At 34.3% G+C, this 23,662-nt stretch overlaps 1 protein-coding gene across 1 annotated transcript in view; it reads left to right on the forward strand.

Annotated features, from left to right (window-relative positions):
- The window catches only part of nav2a (neuron navigator 2a), a 240,161-nt gene that overhangs the window by 146,452 nt on the left and 70,047 nt on the right, over positions 1-23,662 (forward strand). Inside the window, exons 2-3 of the mRNA XM_016295832.1 lie at positions 8,120-8,237; positions 11,829-11,881. Of these exons, the coding sequence (XP_016151318.1) occupies positions 8,120-8,237; positions 11,829-11,881 (171 nt within the window). The remainder of the gene's footprint in view (positions 1-8,119; positions 8,238-11,828; positions 11,882-23,662) is intronic.

Consider the following 23,662-nt stretch of genomic DNA (forward strand, 5'->3'; position numbering starts at 1 on the left):
TGGATTACTCAGTAAATATACATTGATGGCATTTAATATTTTGGCTTTCATTAATCATTACTATTTATGTTTGACTTTCTTCAGAAAAAAATATTTTAAAATCAAACACAGATTTGACATAGATGACCCTTTAAAGTGCAGTACAGTTTGGAACTGGCAGGAAAATACAGGAAAATATTTTGAAATATTTTAGACAATTTGTATTTCATTTATTCTGTTTAATGCAAGCATTTCCACTTCAAATGATGCATCGCTGTTAGACATCAAATACTTAATCCATGTAAATAAGCCGAATGAAAGAGGGGGCTCTCTGTTACCATGACGATGTAATTGATTACACTCCTCACCTCAGCTTGACCCTTATCGTTATGATGCTTGACCTCAAGAATCAATCACTGCTCATCAGTGGTGGAAAGAGTACTGAAAAATATACTCTAGTAAAAGTACCATTGCCTTCCAAAAAATGTAGTGCGAGTAGAGTAAAAGTACTTGTCCAAAAAACTACTTGAGTAAGAGTAAAAGAGTAGCCTATTTAAAAGTATTCATGAGTATTGAGTAGTGAGTACTGAGCTGTGGATTCTACCCCCTCATAATAAACGCTGTACACCGCAATTTATACATTTAAAAAACGTTGTACATTCTGTAATTCACATGATCTTGTTTGTCATAAAGAATAAAGAATATCTATCATCCAGCAGTTTTTTTTATTTTGACTGCCAACTCTTTAAAATACATCAAAACAGCACGGAAACAGTATTCAGTTGAAGAAAAGATGAAGGTTATTCTCAGTACAGTCATCCTCATTTAAATCATAAAGTTAGAAAAAATAGATTTTAAATCATGTGTAAGGCCACTGAGACAGCATATGCTGTTGTTGCACATAAAATATTAATGTTTAGAACCATTAGAAACTGATTGTTCAGCATCACACACCATGATATGGGTTAAAATGAGAGCCCACTTCTCTCCAAAACGGGGCCGGTTTTAGCATTTTGCAATAAGGAAATAAGAATAACTAAACTTGATAATTTGTTACAATTTTAACATAAATGCACATTGTTCTAGAAGGATGGCATCATGACATACCTTTTACACATTTACTCGAATTGTTATGCTGATAATACAATTTGTAAGGAAAAATGCATTAAATAGCAAAGTATTTCTGGGGAAACTTTTTCAAAGGAAAACACACACACACACACACACACACGTCTCTTTGCTGAGCCGCGGCGGTCTCGGTGAATCAGCAGCATCCACAACTGAATGGAACAAAAAGTGTTGAACTTGAAAATAGTTTATGCGCGAGTGCACTTGCTAGATGAAGGCGGCTTGTATAAAATTGAATTTTTTAAAAAATTTTTAAGTTTATTAACGAGCTGCAGTTTTATTACATCACGCGCTGGCACAGATGCAGTATATTAATGAATAAAAGTGTTAATTTCTTAAAAAAAAATAAATACTGACGCCAAACGTTTGAACGTTGGTGTATATTGAATTTTATGGATGAATTGAAGAATCGATCCAGCATATAGAGATGAATTTCAGATAGACGGTTCTTGATGAAATAACAGGTCCAGCAAGTGAAACCTCTTGACTGCAAGATAATGAACATTAAGGTCAAGTTGGAGTGAACCCAGAAAGCTTAGCTGAAGGAAAGAATACATTTGCTTTTGAAATTGAATTTGTAGGGTGGTTAAGAACAGAGGAGCATAAATAAATGAGGCATCTGTGCTATGTGCATTATTAGACTAGAGCTCTAATCTAGACACTCCTGTGGAGAATTACTCACTTTACACTAGGCTTGCTGCGATAGACGGTGCTGATGGTGATATCGGTGTTAAGCCGCAACACCGGTTACGTCACTTGCCCACGCGTCATCGACCCCCACCGTCGTTTTGATTTTTTAATTTTTTAAAAATTTTAATTTTTTGTAATAAAAATCATTTAGTTCAGTAAAAGAACAGGACTACAACACTACAACACTACAATTAAAAACTGAACGCGGCTGCTCAATGCAGCGTGCCGAACAACAGCATCACAGATCAGATTTAATTTCTCTAGTGAGGAGAGTGAGTCGAACTGACTGACAAGAAGAGTGAAGTGAGACAGACAAGACGATCGCGGATTATTTAGTTTAGACACGAGATGCAAAAGCGCCTGTTTGGCAATATTTCGGATTTTGAAAAGCCTGTTGACTTTTGCCGTTTATCTGATTTTGGAAGGTTTTTTTAAACATTCGTTTCTTATTTAATTGGTTCCACATTGTTTGCAGATTTTTACATTATTTAAACTTTGTGTCATTTATTTTTTTTATTTGACATCAAGTTGTATGCCGTGCCTCCAAGCTTTCTTACTCGTTTTGCTAATAAACGTTCTACTTTCTTATTTATTTGGTTAAATATTATACATGTTTACTTATTTAATAGGTTTTGTATACCTATTTAAATTTTATTTGTTGTTTGTTATTTTATATTAGGCATAGCCTGCCCTATAGCATGGTGTATTTTTATTTGTTTTGTTGATACAAGTTCTATGTTTTATATATTGGCTAAAGTGAGTTTGACGTTGTATTTTGTTGTTGCATTCAAGCAATTGACGCCAAATTGCTGCTAATTCGAAAGTGAAAGTAAAATGCGCACGACACTTTTAAGCTATTTAAAAGCGAAGGAAAAGAGGGAAAATTCAAACAAACTAAAAACGAACAATTGCTTTACTCCGAATTGCCGCTATTTGAAAGTGAAAGTAAAATGTGCATGTCGCTTTTACAAGCTATTTAAAAGGAAGAAAAAGAGGGAACACCCCCGTGGTGATACCGGTATTACCACTGTTCTCACACGTCGATTAACCGGTGGGAAAAATTCCTCACCGTCACAACCCTACTTTACACCACTGCTGCACAGATCAGGAGCAGATTGACACAACACAGATGGCGGGAGATTTTAATAGGGTGAAAGTGATTTCATACCTGACCATATCTACTCAATACTGTTCCTAAGATAAAGACCACCTTTTGTGTAAATGCTACTGTTCAACATACAGTCTTATATGTGTGAGTAAACTTGGCAGGCTTTGACTGGAGGGTCTTGTATGATCTAGTGCAGTGGGCTCGATCTTTGAAACTTGCAGAGTGAGTTTGTTTTTGAGTGTGAGCTTAAGTTAAAAGGGGGATGGAGAGGTGCAGAGGGGGTTTGTGGGCCATCCGTCACCCTTCTCACCACCCCGACACACATTCTTGGTTGTTGTCAGCGCCTCTCAAGAAGCTGTCAGACCTCCCACATACTCTGTTCCTCTATATACATGTGCGTGTGTGTGTGTGTTTGCATGCATTTGTGTGTATATATATATATATATATATATATATATATATACATTCTGTATGTGTGTGTGTGGAAGGACAGCTCAACAGTAAACCTTTAGAGACCAGCATCAGCAAATGTGATTTTAGTGAATGAGGCAGGAAAAAAGCATTAAAGTATTAAAAGAATGCATAAAAGTTTGCACTTGTTGTCTTCAATGAAGACATTGTTCAGATGAAAGGAAATGGGAAAGATTTGTGAGAAACTGTCAGTTGCAATCATGAGCAGAACAGATCCTTAGTTAATCTACAGGATTCCTATAGCAATTATAATATATTAGAATTATATTATAATAATTATTACAATAATAATTTCGAACCATTTCTAAAGAATTTCATGCAATCACACACACCCACACACAGCAATTCTGAAAAATTATTTATGATTATTTGTATATTTTAGGATTTTTGATTATTTTATTTTAGAATTTCAATTTACTCTGTAGAATCATATTGAATTCTTTAGGGACTTTTCAGGATTCTTTAGGATTGGTTACAAATGATGATTATTCTAATATAAGTATGTATTATAATTCCAGAAGGAATTCTTAAGAATATCTTTTTTATTATTCTATTAGGATTGTTTGGGATTATTTGCAAATTATGATTCAAAATTAATAAAAATACATTTAAAAAACATGAATGCTGTACTTTTTTTTTTTTTTTAGGTAAAGCAGTCATAATCTTATATGTCTGTGTCTCGGCATTTGACACTAAGCTTGACACGTAGAGAGAGGTATATCTTAAGCAAAGGTTTCTCAACGATGCTCCAGAATGCATTTCGCCACTAAAATTATCCCGCCACACCACTGACTTGATTACAGGCGTGAATGTGGCAGGCCGTTCTCAGGGCTTCAGTGTTTATGAGCTCTCTTCACCTGCAAGAGCAGTATGGCTCTGAACGTGAGGATGTACATCCCAGAAAGATGCCGCAGCAGGTCGTCCTGTGAGCACTACAAATCAGTAAGACCTCACTGGTGTGGAGAGAAGGCTGTTCCTGCTGATATCTGTAGGCAGGCAGCAGGAGGGTATATTTAGTCTCATGCAGCAGGTATAGATACTGCGCAATTTACCGCAAGCTGAGCTGAAGCTCTTTTAAGATGTTTGTTGTGGGTTTATGAGGTTAAGATTATTTTTTGAGTTTAGGACTATAGAGATCTCACTTTCACGCAGGTCAGCGAAATGTAAAAAGCAACAAATTGCAAAAGTATATGTACTTATTTAAGACGGGTCAAATTCAAATGTTCGGTGTCATTTCAGTGGCATAATATTTCTTTGGTATATTTACTTATTCCAAAGAAAAACGAATGATTGTTTACAAAACCTTCAAGTAAATCCTCAAGTTAAACTGCAATATGATTGAATCAACAAGAATACATTGGATTTTACATGAAAGGAACGCTTAGGGGTCAGATCAGGTAGAAATCAAGTGCATGTTTACTTTCTACAGAGAGAGACATTGACTATTTGTGTCTCTTGAAGGCATTATTCATAATTCTTATTTATTTACGTATTCATTTTTTTTCAGTTGCTGTTCCTACAATATTTTGAGAGCATGAATGCCAGTGTTAAAGCTGTATTTATTTGATTGAATACAGTAAATATAGTAATATTGTGAAAAATGTTAAGATATTTTACATTTTAATTTAATCCTGTGATGCTGGTGATGAATTATGAATTATTGTCATTGTTGACAACAGCTGAAAACATGAAAACACTGATCAATTTAAAAGGATATAGTTCACCAGTTTTTTATTTTTATAAATAAATATTTTTCATTTTTGGGTGGGAAAAAAATCTATTTATGGTGGTGCATGTTAATCCACAAGTTAAATTAGTAGCAAACCATCCTGGATCAGCATGGAAATGCATGCTTGTCTAAGCTGTTAGCAGGGCGGTTATATGACCTAACAGTCACCTCAGTTAAATGATCTTTTGTAATTGCCTTAAAGTACCATATTATTTAAAAGCCTCTCTCGTGAACCTAAAGACGTTCTGTAGCTTCTGCCTGTCGTGCCTGTGGGAACAATTCTGCCTGTGACTAACACGAACGGCCCTGTTATTAGAGTTTGACATGAGAGCCTTTGTAGTTGAACAGTGTTGTACCTCCCCGCTTTGAGCTTAAAGATGAGTCCAAGTGACAGCTGTTGGTAAATTGTTGAAACGCACCACACTCAGGAAATCCTGTTTGATATTTCCCATCGTACTCATACAGGTGGTTAAACACACTCATCAGCAAATGCATGCAAGAGCCACCTGCTCAGTTCTCTAGAGTTGTTCAGTGACAAATCAGCCCTAAAGGCATGTCTGAACTCAGAGAGAACAACTCACGCTCGGGTCAAGAGTGGACTGTACAAAGCCACGAGCTCAGAAGAGTGCAGAAATAGATGCTAGTTTGACGACCACACAACAAAGCAGGATTTGTACGGGGGCGAATTTCTAAGTGCTGCTTTTGTGTGAGATGAGGGGTTGTCACAATATTCTTACAGCAGTGGGACTGAAGCATCATGCCTCAGTGACTCAGAATATAAAGGTCAGTGTATTTCACAGCATAACTGTCATCGTAAGTGCTGATTCAGATGGCATGTATATGGATGTTTGTGAGTAATCAAGTGTTTTTTTGCTATAAAGTGGAGGATGTGCTATATGAATGCTGCTTTCATACAGATGGTACTACATTAACTTTATAAAGTCAGTTTTAGAGAAATATATTATATAGAAAAATATAGTATCTTTGACAAATATACTACTGTTCAAAGGTTGGGGTCTGAAGATTTTTAAAAATGTTTTTAAATGGAGTCTCTTCTGCTCACCAAGGCTGCATTTATTTGATTAAAAATACAGTAAAAACAGTAATATTGTGAAAAATGATTACCATTTCAAATAACTGTTTTCTATTGTAATATATTTTCAAATGTAATTTATTCCTGTGATGACAGTTGAATTTTCATCATCATTCCTCCAGTCTTCAGTGTCACATGATCCTTCAGAAATCATTTTAATATGCTGATTTGCTATTAGCTAGTTAATAATTTATTTTACTGTTTTCAATGTTGAGATCAGTTGTGCTGCTTAATATTTTTGTGGAAACAGGTTTTTTTTTTTTGAGTGTTTAATGGATAGAAACTTAAAAATAACAGTAATTATTTTAAATAGAAATCTTTTGTAATATTATAAATGTCTTAAAATGCATTAAATCAATTGAATGCATCCTTGCTGAATGAAAGTATTCAGTTCATTAACTTTACGAAAAGAAAGGCATAGTACTTTCGACAAATATATCAGTTAAATCACAACAAAGTCATATCAGTAGCCAAGAAAAGCTGTTTAATAATTACTGTACTTTGAGTTGAACAAATACTTTTTAGTGTACTTTAACTACTGTTTTACCATAATTCTATATTCATGCCAAAATCATATCAGCCAGTCTAAAATAAATAAATAAACAAACAGACAAACATTCTTACTGCACCTTCAAAGCATTGTTACAAATGTTGATATGATCATATTGACTTAAAGGAATACTGATGAGCTAAAGGTAATACTGGTACTAAATTTGTATAATGACCAACATTTCTTTTGACGTGCATTGCTATTTTAATGTTTACATGGTGGTGAGCAGGTTCAGTCTGACAGACAAGTGTCATCTGTAATTGCAGCGTTACTTTTATCTTTTGTTGCGTGAAGGCATGTTTACCCTTACCTTCATTTCACTGTCTTCACCTCATCTTTAATTGCATCTGACTCATTTAGCCCATAAACCTTCAAAGCACGAGTTGGATTTGTGCATTTCTCCACTGACTTTGGTCATTGCTCTGCATAATTATATGGGCTTTGTGTGCTGTTTTAAGTCTGGCGATCGAGGGAGAGCGCGTGTTTATTTTGATGGTACAGGGACTCAGGGTGCACCTGTTTTTCCCATCTAGAAAACGGATTCCTCACATGAGTAACACTGCAATAATACACTTAGGCTTTATTTACTCATGAAACACACAACACAAGCTGTTCAACACCCATGTGGGAATGTGTTTGACTGCTGCCTGACCTTGTGTGTGTAAATCCTGCACCACATCCAATAAAAAAATAAAATAAAAAAATAACCCTTTTATTATGGTCTTTATGCAATGTTATATAGGCTATTATTTTATTTCAAATTGCGATATTAAAGTCAAATGGGAAAATGCCATGGCTTTTACATGTAAGTTCAAAGAATATCATGGTATATGTAACTAAAATAATAATAATAGCTATGTGTATAAAATAGCCATTTATTATTATTTTTTATTTATTTATTTTTGTTAATAAAGGTACTTAAATGCTGGAAGGAAGTTAAAGATATGTTTTATGTAAGCTTTGTTTTCCAAAATAACGTGACGGTTTTGGCATCCCAGTGGTTTTTAATGCTTGTTGCACTGCTTGACTTGTTTCTCGCTTTTTCTTTACTTGTGACGGGACGCGGGAATGTTTTTGGACAGACCCGCTCCAAACAGCAAACAACACATGACTCCTTTCAGACCCATTCAGAGGTTTAATTTAGGCTCCCTCGGGGTCTCCCTCCTCCTGCCCCAGTGAAGGGGCTTTTCTGTGATGTCAGACGGGAGAATTTGAGCATTATTGGTGCTGAATAACTTGAATAAGGCACAATGGAGTGGACTTGAATAGAGTGCGGAGCCGCCGGGGAGACGTGAACGTCGTCAAGTCTAGTTGTTTGAAACGTTTTTATGGAAGGATTTATAAACTAGCTTTCTTTTCTCGTGCTGACAGATCTACACGGACTGGGCGAATCACTACTTGGCCAAATCGGGACACAAGCGGCTGATTAAAGACCTGCAGCAGGACGTGAGCGACGGCGTGCTGCTGGCTGAGATCATCCAGGTCATCGGTGAGCGATTCACTGACACAAACAGACAAAAAGAGTCTATCAAAGATTTTCTGTGCAAGGTGTTCACATCAAATTACATTTACAAAAACGATTTAGATATATGCATTGAAAATATTAAATGCAAGGGTCTGCTCTGATGTTTCAAATAACTTTAGTGAAAATGAAATGTCAAAATATGAGTGCAAATTTTCCATCGTCCTTCAGCAAAACAGATATTTATGTTATTAAAAAATGTAAAAGAAAAAAGTGATTGTACTACGTTTTATTGTATTTTAAAAGATTAAAAGCTTCTTGCTGACAAATGGTAAAGCTGCTTATTTATTCATTTAGGTCATCGTTGTGTGCTCAATTCTTGAATTTATTCAACTAAATTGAGATAATAAAATCATAGATAATATAATCAAGCAAATCAACAGAGCACATTTTTATTCTTTTCCAAGCAAGTTAATGCAGTTCAAAGTGCGTTACAAGCAAGAAGGAACCAAATGCAAAAACAATAGAATAAACCAAATACAAAATAGAAATAAACCCTTTAAAATACAAGAACAAAAATGAAAGTTTGTATGATTAAAATATGAAATATAAAACAAAAATATTAAAAAGGAAGGAAAAAGAAAACATAAAATATACAAAGACTTCATAGGACATTACAGGAAGGCCAGACTAAAAAAATATACGTTTTTAATTTCGATTTAAAACTATTAATACTTTCAGCACATCTTATGTCTTCTGGAAGGTTGTTCTGGCGGCTAAAAGCAGCATCACCAAATGTTTTAGTTCTACTACTGTGAGGTAGCTACAGTTAGAAGAAAAGAATCTGAAGATCTGAGAGCCCTTCTGGATTCATATACTGTAAGCATTTTTGAAAGATGGTCTGGAGTAAATCCGTGCAATGCCTTATAAACTAATAAACGATTTTTCAAATCAATACAAAAACTGACAGGTAAGCAGTGTAATGACTTTAATACAGGCGCAATGCGACCTCTCTTTTTGGCTTTTGTCAATATTCTAGCAGCAGTATTTTGGATTGATTGTAGTTGATTAATTTTGTTCATTGGTAGACCCAAAAGCCTGCTAGTTATAAATGCATGCGTTCATTTTTCTGTATTGCTCAGAGAGAGAAATGGTCTTACTTTAGCAATGTTCTTTAGATGATAGAATGCAGTTTTTGTAATATTACGTACATGAGCTTTAAAGTCATTTTAGCTTGGCTTGGGTTTAATCCTTGTATATTTAGTTTAGGGGTCAATTTCTTTCTCTGTGCTTTTGATCCAGTAATCAAAACTTCAGTTTTATCTTGGTTAAGTTGTAAGAAGTTTTGTGACATTCAGTCATTTATGTCCTAAATGCAATTTGCAAGTTAATCAAGTTGAACAGGATCATCAGGAGCCATGGCTACAAACATCAATAATATTGCGTTAATATTACATAATCTATTTATATTTATACAGTTCTCTTGAATTAAAAACCTGCATTTATTAGACTCAAATTTAATTAATTATATTAGAAAAACATTTCAACTACTTTTACTATTGTAAATGATGATATTTTGTTTCATTTATTTATTCATTCATTCATTCATTGTAACTTTTTATGTTTCAAAACAGTCTGAATTAGCAATGCTATTTTGTACTCTAATATTATTAGATACTAATATTTTAACAGTGATCATTCTGTTATGGCAGACTATTAATTATCTCAAGGGTATGTGACCTCTTTGTAGCTGCACCCAATTGCAATAGGAGCTTTTAATGTTTTAACAGTATTTACGTACTTTCGAGTGCCTAGTAAGAAAATCGATCCCAGTCAGCAGCTCTTCCCATGGACATACAAAACTAGAGTTTGTCATTACCTCTGTCCTCTTAAAAGTGTTGTAAGAGCCGGAGAGCATTTGGTTACTTAAGAGCTGAAAGTACAGTGTTCTGGGGTGAAGTGGTGTTAAATGACTCATCATTGTGGTCATCCCACTTTGTCCTCTTGTGTTTTCTACATCTCAAGGGAATCAAACACTGGTCAATTGAAGCTGAAATCCGACCTGCCCTGTCTGACAGACACAAATGCTGCATGCAACCAATGCCATACTTGACATTTTTATTTATTTATATTAATGAGAGATAATAGCTTTTGCCCTAAAGTTTTGAAAGTACATTTTGAAATAAGAAAATGCTTGAAATGGTGACAATAAGGACATTTAGAGCTTACACCAACTTACAGGATCCCCAAAAAGTGACCTTTGTACTGATAAAATAATGAGTAAGTAACAAATGATGTGGTAAATTGTAGTCTAAAATTATAATAATATCTAAAATGTTTGAATTTGTTTGCAGATGTCACGTTGATATTTTTGATATCTAATGCAGTGCAATTAATGCATTCTTATTTGTGGCTTAAGTATTTTGTATAAACAATAATTCAATTTTGGAAGCTTGTTTCTGCCATAGAATAAAAAAAAAAATGTAATTATGACTTTTTATCTTATAATAGTGAGTTCATGCCTCACAATTGCAAGTTAAATCATCACAATTTTTACTTTTTTTTCCATTGAAGTTTGCATCTTTTTTTTCTCCACAGAATAAAAATAAAAAGTCAATTGTGCCATTTTTTTCCCTCACGATTCTGACTTTATGTTTATTATTCTTTTTTTTTCGTCTTCTTTTTCCCCCTTTCTTGTGACTTTCTGAATTGCAAGAAAAAAGTCAGAATTGTGAGATAAAAAGTTGCAGTTACCTTTTTTATTTTTTTTTATTCCATGGTGGAAATTGGCTTCCATATTAAATAACATTATAAAATAGTAATTGTAATTATGACTTTTTATCTTACAATAGTGAGTTCATGCCTCACAATTGCAAGTTAAATCATCACAATTTTTACTTTTTTTTCCATTGAAGTTTGCATCTTTTTTTTCTCCACAGAATAAAAATAAAAAGTCAATTGTGCCATTTTTTTCCCTCACGATTCTGACTTTGTTTATTGTTCTTTTTTTTTCGTCTTCTTTTTCCCCCTTTCTTGTGACTTTCTGAATTGCAAGAAAAAAGTCAGAATTGTGAGATAAAAAGTTGCAGTTACCTTTTTTATTTTTTTTTATTCCATGGTGGAAATTGGCTTCCATATTAAATAACATTATAAAATAGTAATTAAATCACAAATGATTTAGAAGACATGGCCACCCAAATGGTTCTCCGGTAGTCCGAGAGCCCCTCCGTTGAGACAGCCCGTCTCAGATGTGTCTGTCCTCCATGCTTACTCACCTGACATCTTACACATTCCTGACACATTTTTCCCACAGCGCAGGCGGTAAAGTGATTCCTGCAGGCATGTTGCTGTCATTGTAGCCGTGTGTGCAGTTGTCAGCTGTGAGTGAACGGCCCTGTTTCAGCTGCCGTGGGGAGGGGGATGGGGCTGGGCTCGCCGGGATGCAGGGTAGAGAGCAGTCACCCTCAGGAAAGCCCCAAAGCAGTCACATCCCAGCAGGCCGTGCCACACAGTTGCTCAAACTGGATAAAGTTTCCACATTTGGGGTCAAAAATCAGACTTATTTTCTTTTTTAGCAATTAATTTGTCTGAATTTCTCTCTCTTTTTGGATTTCACAGCAAATGAGAAGATTGAGGACATTAATGGATGCCCTAAGAGTCGTTCTCAAATGGTAAGAACTTCTGGTTGTTGTTTTTTTACTGCCGGTGTAATTTTATAATGACTTTAATCCACTTTTGTGCTTTAAATGACAATGTTAGATCTGTCCAGGGCAACATTACGCTCAGAAAAAAAGGTACAAAATGTATTTAATATGTCCACTTTAGGTACTATGTACTTTTAAAGTTCTTGTATGTACTTTTAAGGTATTGATAGGTATCATTTAGGGGTAAATAAGGTACTATAAGATGTACCTTTTAGTATTTCTACCTTAGGATACCGACCCCAGTGACAGCTGAGAGTGTAATACATTAGATTCTCACTGATGTTGCCCGCAGGCTTATAGACATGCACTTTAATACTGTTATTTTTGCTTCTCTTGTGGTGTCTTTTTATAAACATCTGGTTTAAGGGGGGGGGGGGGTAGTTTGGCAGATACTTAAAAAAAACCTCTCAAAACCATCAGTAAATGTATAGGTTTGGAGGAAGCACAAGCCAGATTACAGACATAAAGAGCTATTTTAGCCAAGTCAAAGCTAAGCAAAACAAACCCTAGAAGTCTGAGTATCGCTGACAGTCGTATCACACATGAACCAGGGGCAGGAGTTGGTTTTGACTTGTCTCGATTACAAAGGCGGCTGTCGAGCCTGATTGGACACAACAAAGGAATCATTTTCAAAGGGCTTGAGGTCTATACGTGCGTTTTGTTGTTATTAGAGATTTCGATTTGTAACGGTGGTCTGTTGAGGAATTGCTCTTGTTTTGACAGTGATGAAACCCAGCTGAAACCAGTGCGTGTTGGGTTTGGAGACTGGTGTGCTGCGTTCTTTGGCCAACTAGCTTCACTAGAAAGATTAAGGTGTTGCAGTTGATAAGGATGGGAATCCCAAGGAATTGAAAGATTCTGGTTCTGATTCCAATTAACGATTCATGTTCCTTAACGGTTCAAATATGGATTCTTTTAGTATTTTTTAGAAAGAAATATTTGGAAAAATAAGCACGATATATTCATTTTTATATTTTAAAAGAACAAATATAAACGAAAGATCACAAGTTTGAGGTTGGTCTTTCCGAAAACATTTGCTGAAGCTACATTTATTTGATCAAAAATACAGTAATAACAGTAATATGGCAAAATTTAAAATATCTGTTTTCTCTTTTAATATATATATATATTTTTTAAATAGCAAAGATGAATTTCAGAAAACATTCTATTATGCTGATTTTGTGCTCGAGAAACATTTCTTATTATTATCAATGTTGTGTCTTTATATTTTTGTGGAACCCGTGATAGATTAATTAATTCATTCCCAAATTAGAAATCTTTTGTAACATTATAAATGTCTTCACTGTAGCTTTTTTATCAGTTTAAGAATAAATTGTATTAATATTAATTTCTTTCCCAAATAAATAAATAACTGACCCCAGACTTTTGAAAGGAGCGTTTACACAGTAATGGCATCTCATGCTTTTTAGATGTGGCATCCCATAACCATATGTTAAATAATAATTCTAAACAAACAAAAATATTGTAACACATTTAAAACATTTTTTTGTTTATCTTTTATAAAAATAAAAAAACACTGATTACAATAACATAATGTGTATCTTTAATTACATCAAAAAGTAATGACTTCAATAAGTTCAATAAGTCAGTCAGAATAATTCGGTAACCACTCTGAATCAGTGAGTTTTGATTCACAATAACCAACTCATGAGAGTCATTCATTCAGGAATTGGGCTTCAGTGGTTGCATTGCTTGTTTTTGATTCACTAAAAAGAACTGACTCATAAGAGTCATTCATTTAATGCTTCGACCAGCTTCACAAAGAAAGTTTTGCTGGTAAACAGCATGACTATGCTGGTCTTTTCAGATGTGAGAGGTAGATTAGGGGTTTGGTGTTAAATTGAATGGCAGGGGTCTAATTGTCCAACAGCTGATCTCTTTTACCCCGTCTCTCTCATTACTATCTCTCACTGACTTCCTCTTTCTTTGGCTCCATCAATTAGCTCCGTCCTCTTAGTAGCAAATTGCACCGTAATTTATTACTTTTAGACACACACAGCCTTTGTGTTCCCATTTTCTTTCTCTTTCCCTTTTCTTTTCTCACTGTTTTCTCTCATTCTGTAGCTGCATGAATACTCATGTCTTTTGAATTCTGTAACTCAGCCAGTGGTAACTGTACGGGCGTGTGCATATATGCATGTCTTTTTGTACATCCCAGCAGGCATTCTGTATTTATGCATGTGAATGCAGTTTTCCTGTATGTGAGTCACTGTAAAGCTGTTTAAATTCCAGCGTGTGTATTTGTTTGTGTGTGTGTGTGTCTTTAACGAGGAAGCAAAGCACTGCTGGAAGCAGGTGCAAGCAAAGCCATTATGTAAATATCATCATTGTGTGTTTTTATCAAGAGTGGGAATTGCACAATTGCTCAGTGGATGGGCCTCTAGCAACAGCTTACACTGGATATACAAGCACTCGGGTTGATTGGCATAAATTGGGCAGAGTAATATCGCTGCAACCGCTAACTGCTGACATGATACTTAACCTCAGCATTCAGATAGTTAAATATGTAAACACATTAAGCTAATCAATGCAGGGGTTTTAGCTCATATTGTAAACCGAGGAGTGGAATTTGAATGCATTTCTCACAATAGCTTTGGAGGATCATAATATTGATGCATAATATAATATGCTAAGCATATGATGAATTTTATTGAACGGTTTAAGTGCTCAGCATGAAATGCGGTGCACAACCCATTTTACTTCCAAAAAGGGGATCTAAAAATATGACGCATAAAAAAATAATAATAATCAGGAATTTTATTGGAGCGATTCATTACAGTTTGATTAAAGACTATGAAGACAAACAATTAAAAAAAGTAATAAAAATAACATGCACTTAAGAATATCATGCACATTAAGACCAGGAAGATGTATTAGAAACAAAGTGTAGTGTTTTTTCTCTCTCTTTTCTTTTTTTAATGTTTTTTAATGTCTCTTATGCTCACTCCAGCTGCATTTGTTTGATCAAAGATATGGTAAAAAAAAGTTTATTTTTCATTTAACATAACTGTTTTCTATATTATCTATCTATATAAATTAATAAGTTAGTAAAATAAAATTGTTTTGGCCATCAGACCCCCTTCTTGAATCAGGCATGTATTTTTAATTGTACAATTAAAAGCAGCCTTGCTGAGCAGAAGAGCCTTCTTTGAAAACATTAGAAAATATTACAGATCCCAATTTGAACACTATGCGTGCATAACTGTTTTCTATATTATCTATCTATATAAATTAATAAGTTAGTAAAATAAAATTGTTTTGGCCATCAGACCCCCTTCTTGAATCAGGCATGTATTTTTAATTGTACAATTAAAAGCAGCCTTGCTGAGCAGAAGAGCCTTCTTTGAAAACATTAGAAAATATTACAGATCCCAATTTGAACACTATGCGTGAATGTTATAATAAATGTATTAACAGAGCTGTTGAAATTATTATCATTATTATTGTCTTATTTTTTATTTTATTTGACAGGACAACAGTAAAATTACAATACTAACATTTATGATTGTTTATGGAGTTATTGCTTTTTCTCAACTTTTGTTTTGACGGAAACGCGCAGGAAGACAACAGCAGATTTATCAATGAGTCTCGTTACGAAAAAGTCGCACGTATCGCACGTGCCTTGTCAAAAAAAAATCATAAAAATGTGACTGAGCAACTGAGTACACTTTTACAGTGCAGATTTTCAATTATCATACAGTAACCAGCAACAATCACCCCTTCCTCTTCTCATCGAAGACATGCGATGCAGTCCTAAACAGTCTCTCGCTGTCGGTGCTTGTAATGATTTTTGCGTCTTTCTCCGACAGTTTTAAATGCTTCCACACTGCTGACATGTTTGTTGCATTGCGCCTCTCACTCTATGCTGGTTGCTATTTGATCGCGTCACGTCATTGTTCGGTACAGTTTATTCGGCCGATTAATTTTGGTTACCGAGCATTCGGTGCATCCCTAATATGGAGTGTTAGTTTCTACTGAAACAATATAAGTGTTACCCCTGGATATTTTGTGTTCATTTGATAGCGGTTTCATCAGTCATTCACCTTTGAGACTGTTTTTACACCTGCTCGTTCCGTCTGATCCCTTTCAGATCATCTCCTCCTCCCCTTTAACCCACCAGCAGTGCAGACAAAGCAAAGCAAAGCACAAGATATGCAGCATTTATGTCAATGGCTGTTGACACAGTGCTGCTAAAACACACAGGAAATCTCAGTGTCGTAACTCAAATTCACCTCCCTAGTGGTGTGTATTGACACAAAGATGGTAGCTTCAGCTGAGTCATTCTCTGAAGTTAGCGAAGCAGATTTACAGCACCTTAAAGTCATTTACTCTGTCACAAAAGATCATAATCATAATCATTGCAATGATCATATTGACAGGATGTTTGTCTGTCTTTGTTTTTCCACTTCATCTAGTCAATATGGTTTCCCAGAAACGTAGCTAATAGTTACAATATATATATATATAGCATTAACCACTTTCCTGAACATCTTGTCTTTTGTTTTGTTAGTTAAGGGGAAAAATTATAAGGGGAATGATTGGCATGTTAATCTAATTTGGTTGTCTGTCGATCATCATGGGAGTTATTTGTGTGTGTGATTTGTGCTCAGGATGTGGAAGGAATCAAAACACGGGCCACATTCTTCTGTAGAGGCGTCCATCACTGCCTGTGTTTTCCTCTTCTTTTAAACGCTTGTTGTTCTTGAATATCTTTGCTGTAATTTTAATGAGACCTGGAGTAGATAAGTGGTGAAAGTCAAGTTGGACGAGATTCAGTGTTTTTGTTGAGTAAGTGTGAGTGCGCATTACTGTTCAAAAGTTTGAGGTCAGTAAGAATTCAGCTTTGCAATCTCAGGAATAAATAACATTTTAAAATATATTCCACACTGAAAAAAATGTTTTCATTCATCCAGTTAAAACAATTTAGGGTAATGGTTGACATCTATATTTTATAACTTGAGCCAATGAAAAATAAATAACTTGCCCTAAACAATATTTTCTATGTCTAAGAAAACTATTTATATTTTATAAAAACTGGCACAAAGAATATTTTTCTTGTTGAAGAAAGTCAATTAATTTAAATTCTATTTTTAATCTAAACCAAAAAATATAGATTTAATCAAAACAAAAATTCTCATTTAAGAAATAATATCAGAAATTATTTGTTTTCTCCAATAAAATAGATCTAGATTTCATTAAACAATTATTTCTTATTTTTAAAAATACAAGTTAATAGAAATGATTTGTTTTAAACAAGCACAAATATATGGATTTAATGAAACACGATTCCCATTATAAGGTACATTACTTAATATTTAATCTTATCCATAATCTAATAAAAAAAATCTATAATTTTCATTACATCAATATTTATTAACGTATTATACATGAATTCCACACATCCACAATTTCAGTACTCAAGTGTCAGATTTTTAACTTAGAAAACATAATTTAATAATATTTATTTTTTTATTTTTTTGGGGATCAAATAAATGCAGCCTTGATGAGCAAGAGACTTTTCAAAAACAGTCTAAAGTAATACCCACCCCAAACTTTTGAACTGTATTGTATGTATGAATAAAAGAAGATTTATTTCATATGACACTGCACTCTAGAATGTATTTCTGCACAGGACACACATTAAAGTTGCGTTATTTTTGGTCATATCATGAAACGATCACGTTACCTGTTCCATCTGCTGCTTTGACTTAGAAAAACAGTTTTATGCATTAAAATAAAAAAAATAAAAATAAAAAAGGTTTGTAATTATATTGTTATGTTTTTTTACTACAAGTTGAGATATAATCATTTAAATGTAGGGTGACATTTTGCTTTTTTTACTTAATTGCATAAAACTCAAAATGTGTTTCTGGGTCATAGTGACTTTAATGATGTTTTAGAATTTTCTTGATTCTTTGTTTCACAATACAAGAATTCATTGTATGAAAACTTACAATAACTTTTAGAACCCAAAACGTAGCTTGTGGGAAAGAAGTGCATTTATTGAAACTAAGCTTGGTGCAAATTTCTGACATTAGACATTGAATAGAAGAGGATAAAGTGTATTGAACAAAATCATTTTAATCTGATCTGTACACTTTGAGTAGTGCAAATCTCGCACAATGATTAATGAAATGAAAATGATCATAGAATAACTAAATTATGATTGTTATTAGTGTAAAAACCAAGCGGCAACCTTCCGGTCTCTCTCTTGAAACCAACACGGAAGTGACTTAAACTTCCAAAACTCCAAAAGGGAGTCAGTCCCATAGACCCCCCATGTTAAATTGCCCAACTTTACAGCAGAAAAAAAATGTTTACAGCCTGGTACAAGAAGTGGTTTTGGTCTATATAGCTAATTTTGCCCTTCATGACAACTGTGAGGGGGGAGAATTTGTTTTATAACTCATCCATTTAAATTATATTAAGCCTTAAAGTTCTGCATAATTAAGGTCATGGCCACTTGAGTGACAGGTGGATTGCCGCTGCTGTCACCACCGTCGAGCTAGGTGGGCCTGGTTTCAGCAACCAGCTCCACCCACGTCCCGCCTCTTTGCTCATTTTCGATTATCCGAGAGTGACGCGCTGCCAAGAGGGTGACGGCCCGCTCCGCCCAATTTAGGCTTCAAAAATGCTCTTCAGAATCCTACGGGTGACGTCACGGACACTACGTCCAAGTTTTTTTTTACAGTCTATGGTAAAAACACTCTTACATGAATAAGTGGACCTTGGAGAAATTTTTTTTATAAGCCTGATAAGACACTGTTCTACAGTAATTCTATAACATAACTGTTTTCTATATTATCTATCTATATAAATTAATAAGTTAGTAAAATAAAATTGTTTTGGCCATCAGACCCCCTTCTTGAATCAGGCATGTATTTTTAATTGTACAATTAAAAGCAGCCTTGCTGAGCAGAAGAGCCTTCTTTGAAAACATTAGAAAATATTACAGATCCCAATTTGAACACTATGCGTGAATGTTATAATAAATGTATTAACAGAGCTGTTGAAATTATTATCATTATTATTGTCTTATTTTTTATTTTATTTGACAGGACAACAGTAAAATTACAATACTAACATTTATGATTGTTTATGGAGTTATTGCTTTTTCTCAACTTTTGTTTTGACGGAAACGCGCAGGAAGACAACAGCAGATTTATCAATGAGTCTCGTTACGAAAAAGTCGCACGTATCGCACGTGCCTTGTCAAAAAAAAATCATAAAAATGTGACTGAGCAACTGAGTACACTTTTACAGTGCAGATTTTCAATTATCATACAGTAACCAGCAACAATCACCCCTTCCTCTTCTCATCGAAGACATGCGATGCAGTCCTAAACAGTCTCTCGCTGTCGGTGCTTGTAATGATTTTTGCGTCTTTCTCCGACAGTTTTAAATGCTTCCACACTGCTGACATGTTTGTTGCATTGCGCCTCTCACTCTATGCTGGTTGCTATTTGATCGCGTCACGTCATTGTTCGGTACAGTTTATTCGGCCGATTAATTTTGGTTACCGAGCATTCGGTGCATCCCTAATATGGAGTGTTAGTTTCTACTGAAACAATATAAGTGTTACCCCTGGATATTTTGTGTTCATTTGATAGCGGTTTCATCAGTCATTCACCTTTGAGACTGTTTTTACACCTGCTCGTTCCGTCTGATCCCTTTCAGATCATCTCCTCCTCCCCTTTAACCCACCAGCAGTGCAGACAAAGCAAAGCAAAGCACAAGATATGCAGCATTTATGTCAATGGCTGTTGACACAGTGCTGCTAAAACACACAGGAAATCTCAGTGTCGTAACTCAAATTCACCTCCCTAGTGGTGTGTATTGACACAAAGATGGTAGCTTCAGCTGAGTCATTCTCTGAAGTTAGCGAAGCAGATTTACAGCACCTTAAAGTCATTTACTCTGTCACAAAAGATCATAATCATAATCATTGCAATGATCATATTGACAGGATGTTTGTCTGTCTTTGTTTTTCCACTTCATCTAGTCAATATGGTTTCCCAGAAACGTAGCTAATAGTTACAATATATATATATATAGCATTAACCACTTTCCTGAACATCTTGTCTTTTGTTTTGTTAGTTAAGGGGAAAAATTATAAGGGGAATGATTGGCATGTTAATCTAATTTGGTTGTCTGTCGATCATCATGGGAGTTATTTGTGTGTGTGATTTGTGCTCAGGATGTGGAAGGAATCAAAACACGGGCCACATTCTTCTGTAGAGGCGTCCATCACTGCCTGTGTTTTCCTCTTCTTTTAAACGCTTGTTGTTCTTGAATATCTTTGCTGTAATTTTAATGAGACCTGGAGTAGATAAGTGGTGAAAGTCAAGTTGGACGAGATTCAGTGTTTTTGTTGAGTAAGTGTGAGTGCGCATTACTGTTCAAAAGTTTGAGGTCAGTAAGAATTCAGCTTTGCAATCTCAGGAATAAATAACATTTTAAAATATATTCCACACTGAAAAAAATGTTTTCATTCATCCAGTTAAAACAATTTAGGGTAATGGTTGACATCTATATTTTATAACTTGAGCCAATGAAAAATAAATAACTTGCCCTAAACAATATTTTCTATGTCTAAGAAAACTATTTATATTTTATAAAAACTGGCACAAAGAATATTTTTCTTGTTGAAGAAAGTCAATTAATTTAAATTCTATTTTTAATCTAAACCAAAAAATATAGATTTAATCAAAACAAAAATTCTCATTTAAGAAATAATATCAGAAATTATTTGTTTTCTCCAATAAAATAGATCTAGATTTCATTAAACAATTATTTCTTATTTTTAAAAATACAAGTTAATAGAAATGATTTGTTTTAAACAAGCACAAATATATGGATTTAATGAAACACGATTCCCATTATAAGGTACATTACTTAATATTTAATCTTATCCATAATCTAATAAAAAAAATCTATAATTTTCATTACATCAATATTTATTAACGTATTATACATGAATTCCACACATCCACAATTTCAGTACTCAAGTGTCAGATTTTTAACTTAGAAAACATAATTTAATAATATTTATTTTTTTATTTTTTTGGGGATCAAATAAATGCAGCCTTGATGAGCAAGAGACTTTTAAAAAACAGTCTAAAGTAATACCCACCCCAAACTTTTGAACTGTATTGTATGTATGAATAAAAGAAGATTTATTTCATATGACACTGCACTCTAGAATGTATTTCTGCACAGGACACACATTAAAGTTGCGTTATTTTTGGTCATATCATGAAACGATCACGTTACCTGTTCCATCTGCTGCTTTGACTTAGAAAAACAGTTTTATGCATTAAAATAAAAAAAATAAAAATAAAAAAGGTTTGTAATTATATTGTTATGTTTTTTTACTACAAGTTGAGATATAATCATTTAAATGTAGGGTGACATTTTGCTTTTTTTACTTAATTGCATAAAACTCAAAATGTGTTTCTGGGTCATAGTGACTTTAATGATGTTTTAGAATTTTCTTGATTCTTTGTTTCACAATACAAGAATTCATTGTATGAAAACTTACAATAACTTTTAGAACCCAAAACGTAGCTTGTGGGAAAGAAGTGCATTTATTGAAACTAAGCTTGGTGCAAATTTCTGACATTAGACATTGAATAGAAGAGGATAAAGTGTATTGAACAAAATCATTTTAATCTGATCTGTACACTTTGAGTAGTGCAAATCTCGCACAATGATTAATGAAATGAAAATGATCATAGAATAACTAAATTATGATTGTTATTAGTGTAAAAACCAAGCGGCAACCTTCCGGTCTCTCTCTTGAAACCAACACGGAAGTGACTTAAACTTCCAAAACTCCAAAAGGGAGTCAGTCCCATAGACCCCCCATGTTAAATTGCCCAACTTTACAGCAGAAAAAAAATGTTTACAGCCTGGTACAAGAAGTGGTTTTGGTCTATATAGCTAATTTTGCCCTTCATGACAACTGTGAGGGGGGAGAATTTGTTTTATAACTCATCCATTTAAATTATATTAAGCCTTAAAGTTCTGCATAATTAAGGTCATGGCCACTTGAGTGACAGGTGGATTGCCGCTGCTGTCACCACCGTCGAGCTAGGTGGGCCTGGTTTCAGCAACCAGCTCCACCCACGTCCCGCCTCTTTGCTCATTTTCGATTATCCGAGAGTGACGCGCTGCCAAGAGGGTGACGGCCCGCTCCGCCCAATTTAGGCTTCAAAAATGCTCTTCAGAATCCTACGGGTGACGTCACGGACACTACGTCCAAGTTTTTTTTTACAGTCTATGGTAAAAACACTCTTACATGAATAAGTGGACCTTGGAGAAATTTTTTTTATAAGCCTGATAAGACACTGTTCTACAGTAATTCTATTAATGTGCATGCGTCTGTTTTTTTCATACTGTTTTTCATGTCAGTACTTAAAGTGCTTCCTGTTACATGACCAACTCACCTGTCAATCATCACCTTTAAATACATGCATTCTCTCTCTCTCCTCAACTCTAACCCACTGTCACATAAACACACTTCCACACAAAGAGGAGTTTATTAGGGAACCAGTGGTGATGAAAAATATAATGACAGAGAGGGGAAAAAAAACAACCAGAGGGAGAGATGGAGACAGATAATGAGAGAGACTGTGTGTGGAGGAGTCTCATATAGAAGGAATGTATCCGGTATATGTTCACGTGTGTGTGTGTGCGTAATAGCAAGTTTATGTGCTTGAGACATACAATAGTTGTGTGTCTGTGAAGTTGCTTGTTTAGCAGGCTGTCCCTCTCTTAAACACGATTTCATTCGCTGAGGAGCAAATACACTCTCACAGTCTTTTACAGTCTCTCAAGGTGAGATACAAATGAAGCGCTCTTTTTTTCAGGTACAGGCCTCTTGTTGCTTTAAGGGCTCCCTGAATTGATTTTTGACATACTGTAGGATACACATGGAAGAGGGAGTAAGAACTTAAAATGCTTTTATATTGTTCGTTCTGATAGAAACGTTCAAGTGTTGTATAAACTGTGACAATCATACAGCCGCGTAAATGGAAAGTAAATGTGATTTTAAGTAAATTCAATTGATGTTTAACTTGATTTAAGCTTCTTTGTGTCTTAATGGTTTCAGTATTATGGAAAGAATACTTTCATGTCATGTTTGTAATGTTTTTGGCATATTTGGCCAGTCAAACATTTTGCTGGAATATTTCAGACCTTAAGTGTTCACTTAAAATATATAACTGTATTTGAAAGTCAACATTGAGCTCAAATATGCATTGTGTCATTATTACTGTGTTTTTAGTGAAAGAATAATATATATATTTGGTCATTTTGAGACAATTTTGCTTCCTTTTATCACTTCACTTCCCTTTTCCAATATATGTGTCAATATTTTTGCTAATTAGAGTATTGTAATATTAGTTTAGCAACATGTAAATCTAATTTTTCCACATTTTTAATAAAAAATATTGTCTAATATTGTGTAAAATGAAGTGGTGATTTCATTGAGTACGTTTTTGTGTATGTATTTGCAGTCTTAAAAATATAGTGTTTTATTTTTATTGAAATCAAATGTGAAATTTAAATGTTATCCTATTTTATTAATTTTATTTTGTTTTATTTTAAGTAAATTGGTCAATTACTGGTGTTTTTCACTTATACATTTCTGTGGCTGTGCTTATAATAGCTTATGCTTGGTTTTGGTGCTTTTTATGGCTCTGCAATAAGTTGTTTGCTTTTATT

The sequence above is a fragment of the Sinocyclocheilus grahami genome, unplaced genomic scaffold, assembly GCF_001515645.1.
Source record: "Sinocyclocheilus grahami isolate Dianchi unplaced genomic scaffold, SAMN03320097.WGS_v1.1 scaffold341.1, whole genome shotgun sequence".
NCBI classification, from domain to species: domain Eukaryota; kingdom Metazoa; phylum Chordata; class Actinopteri; order Cypriniformes; family Cyprinidae; genus Sinocyclocheilus; species Sinocyclocheilus grahami.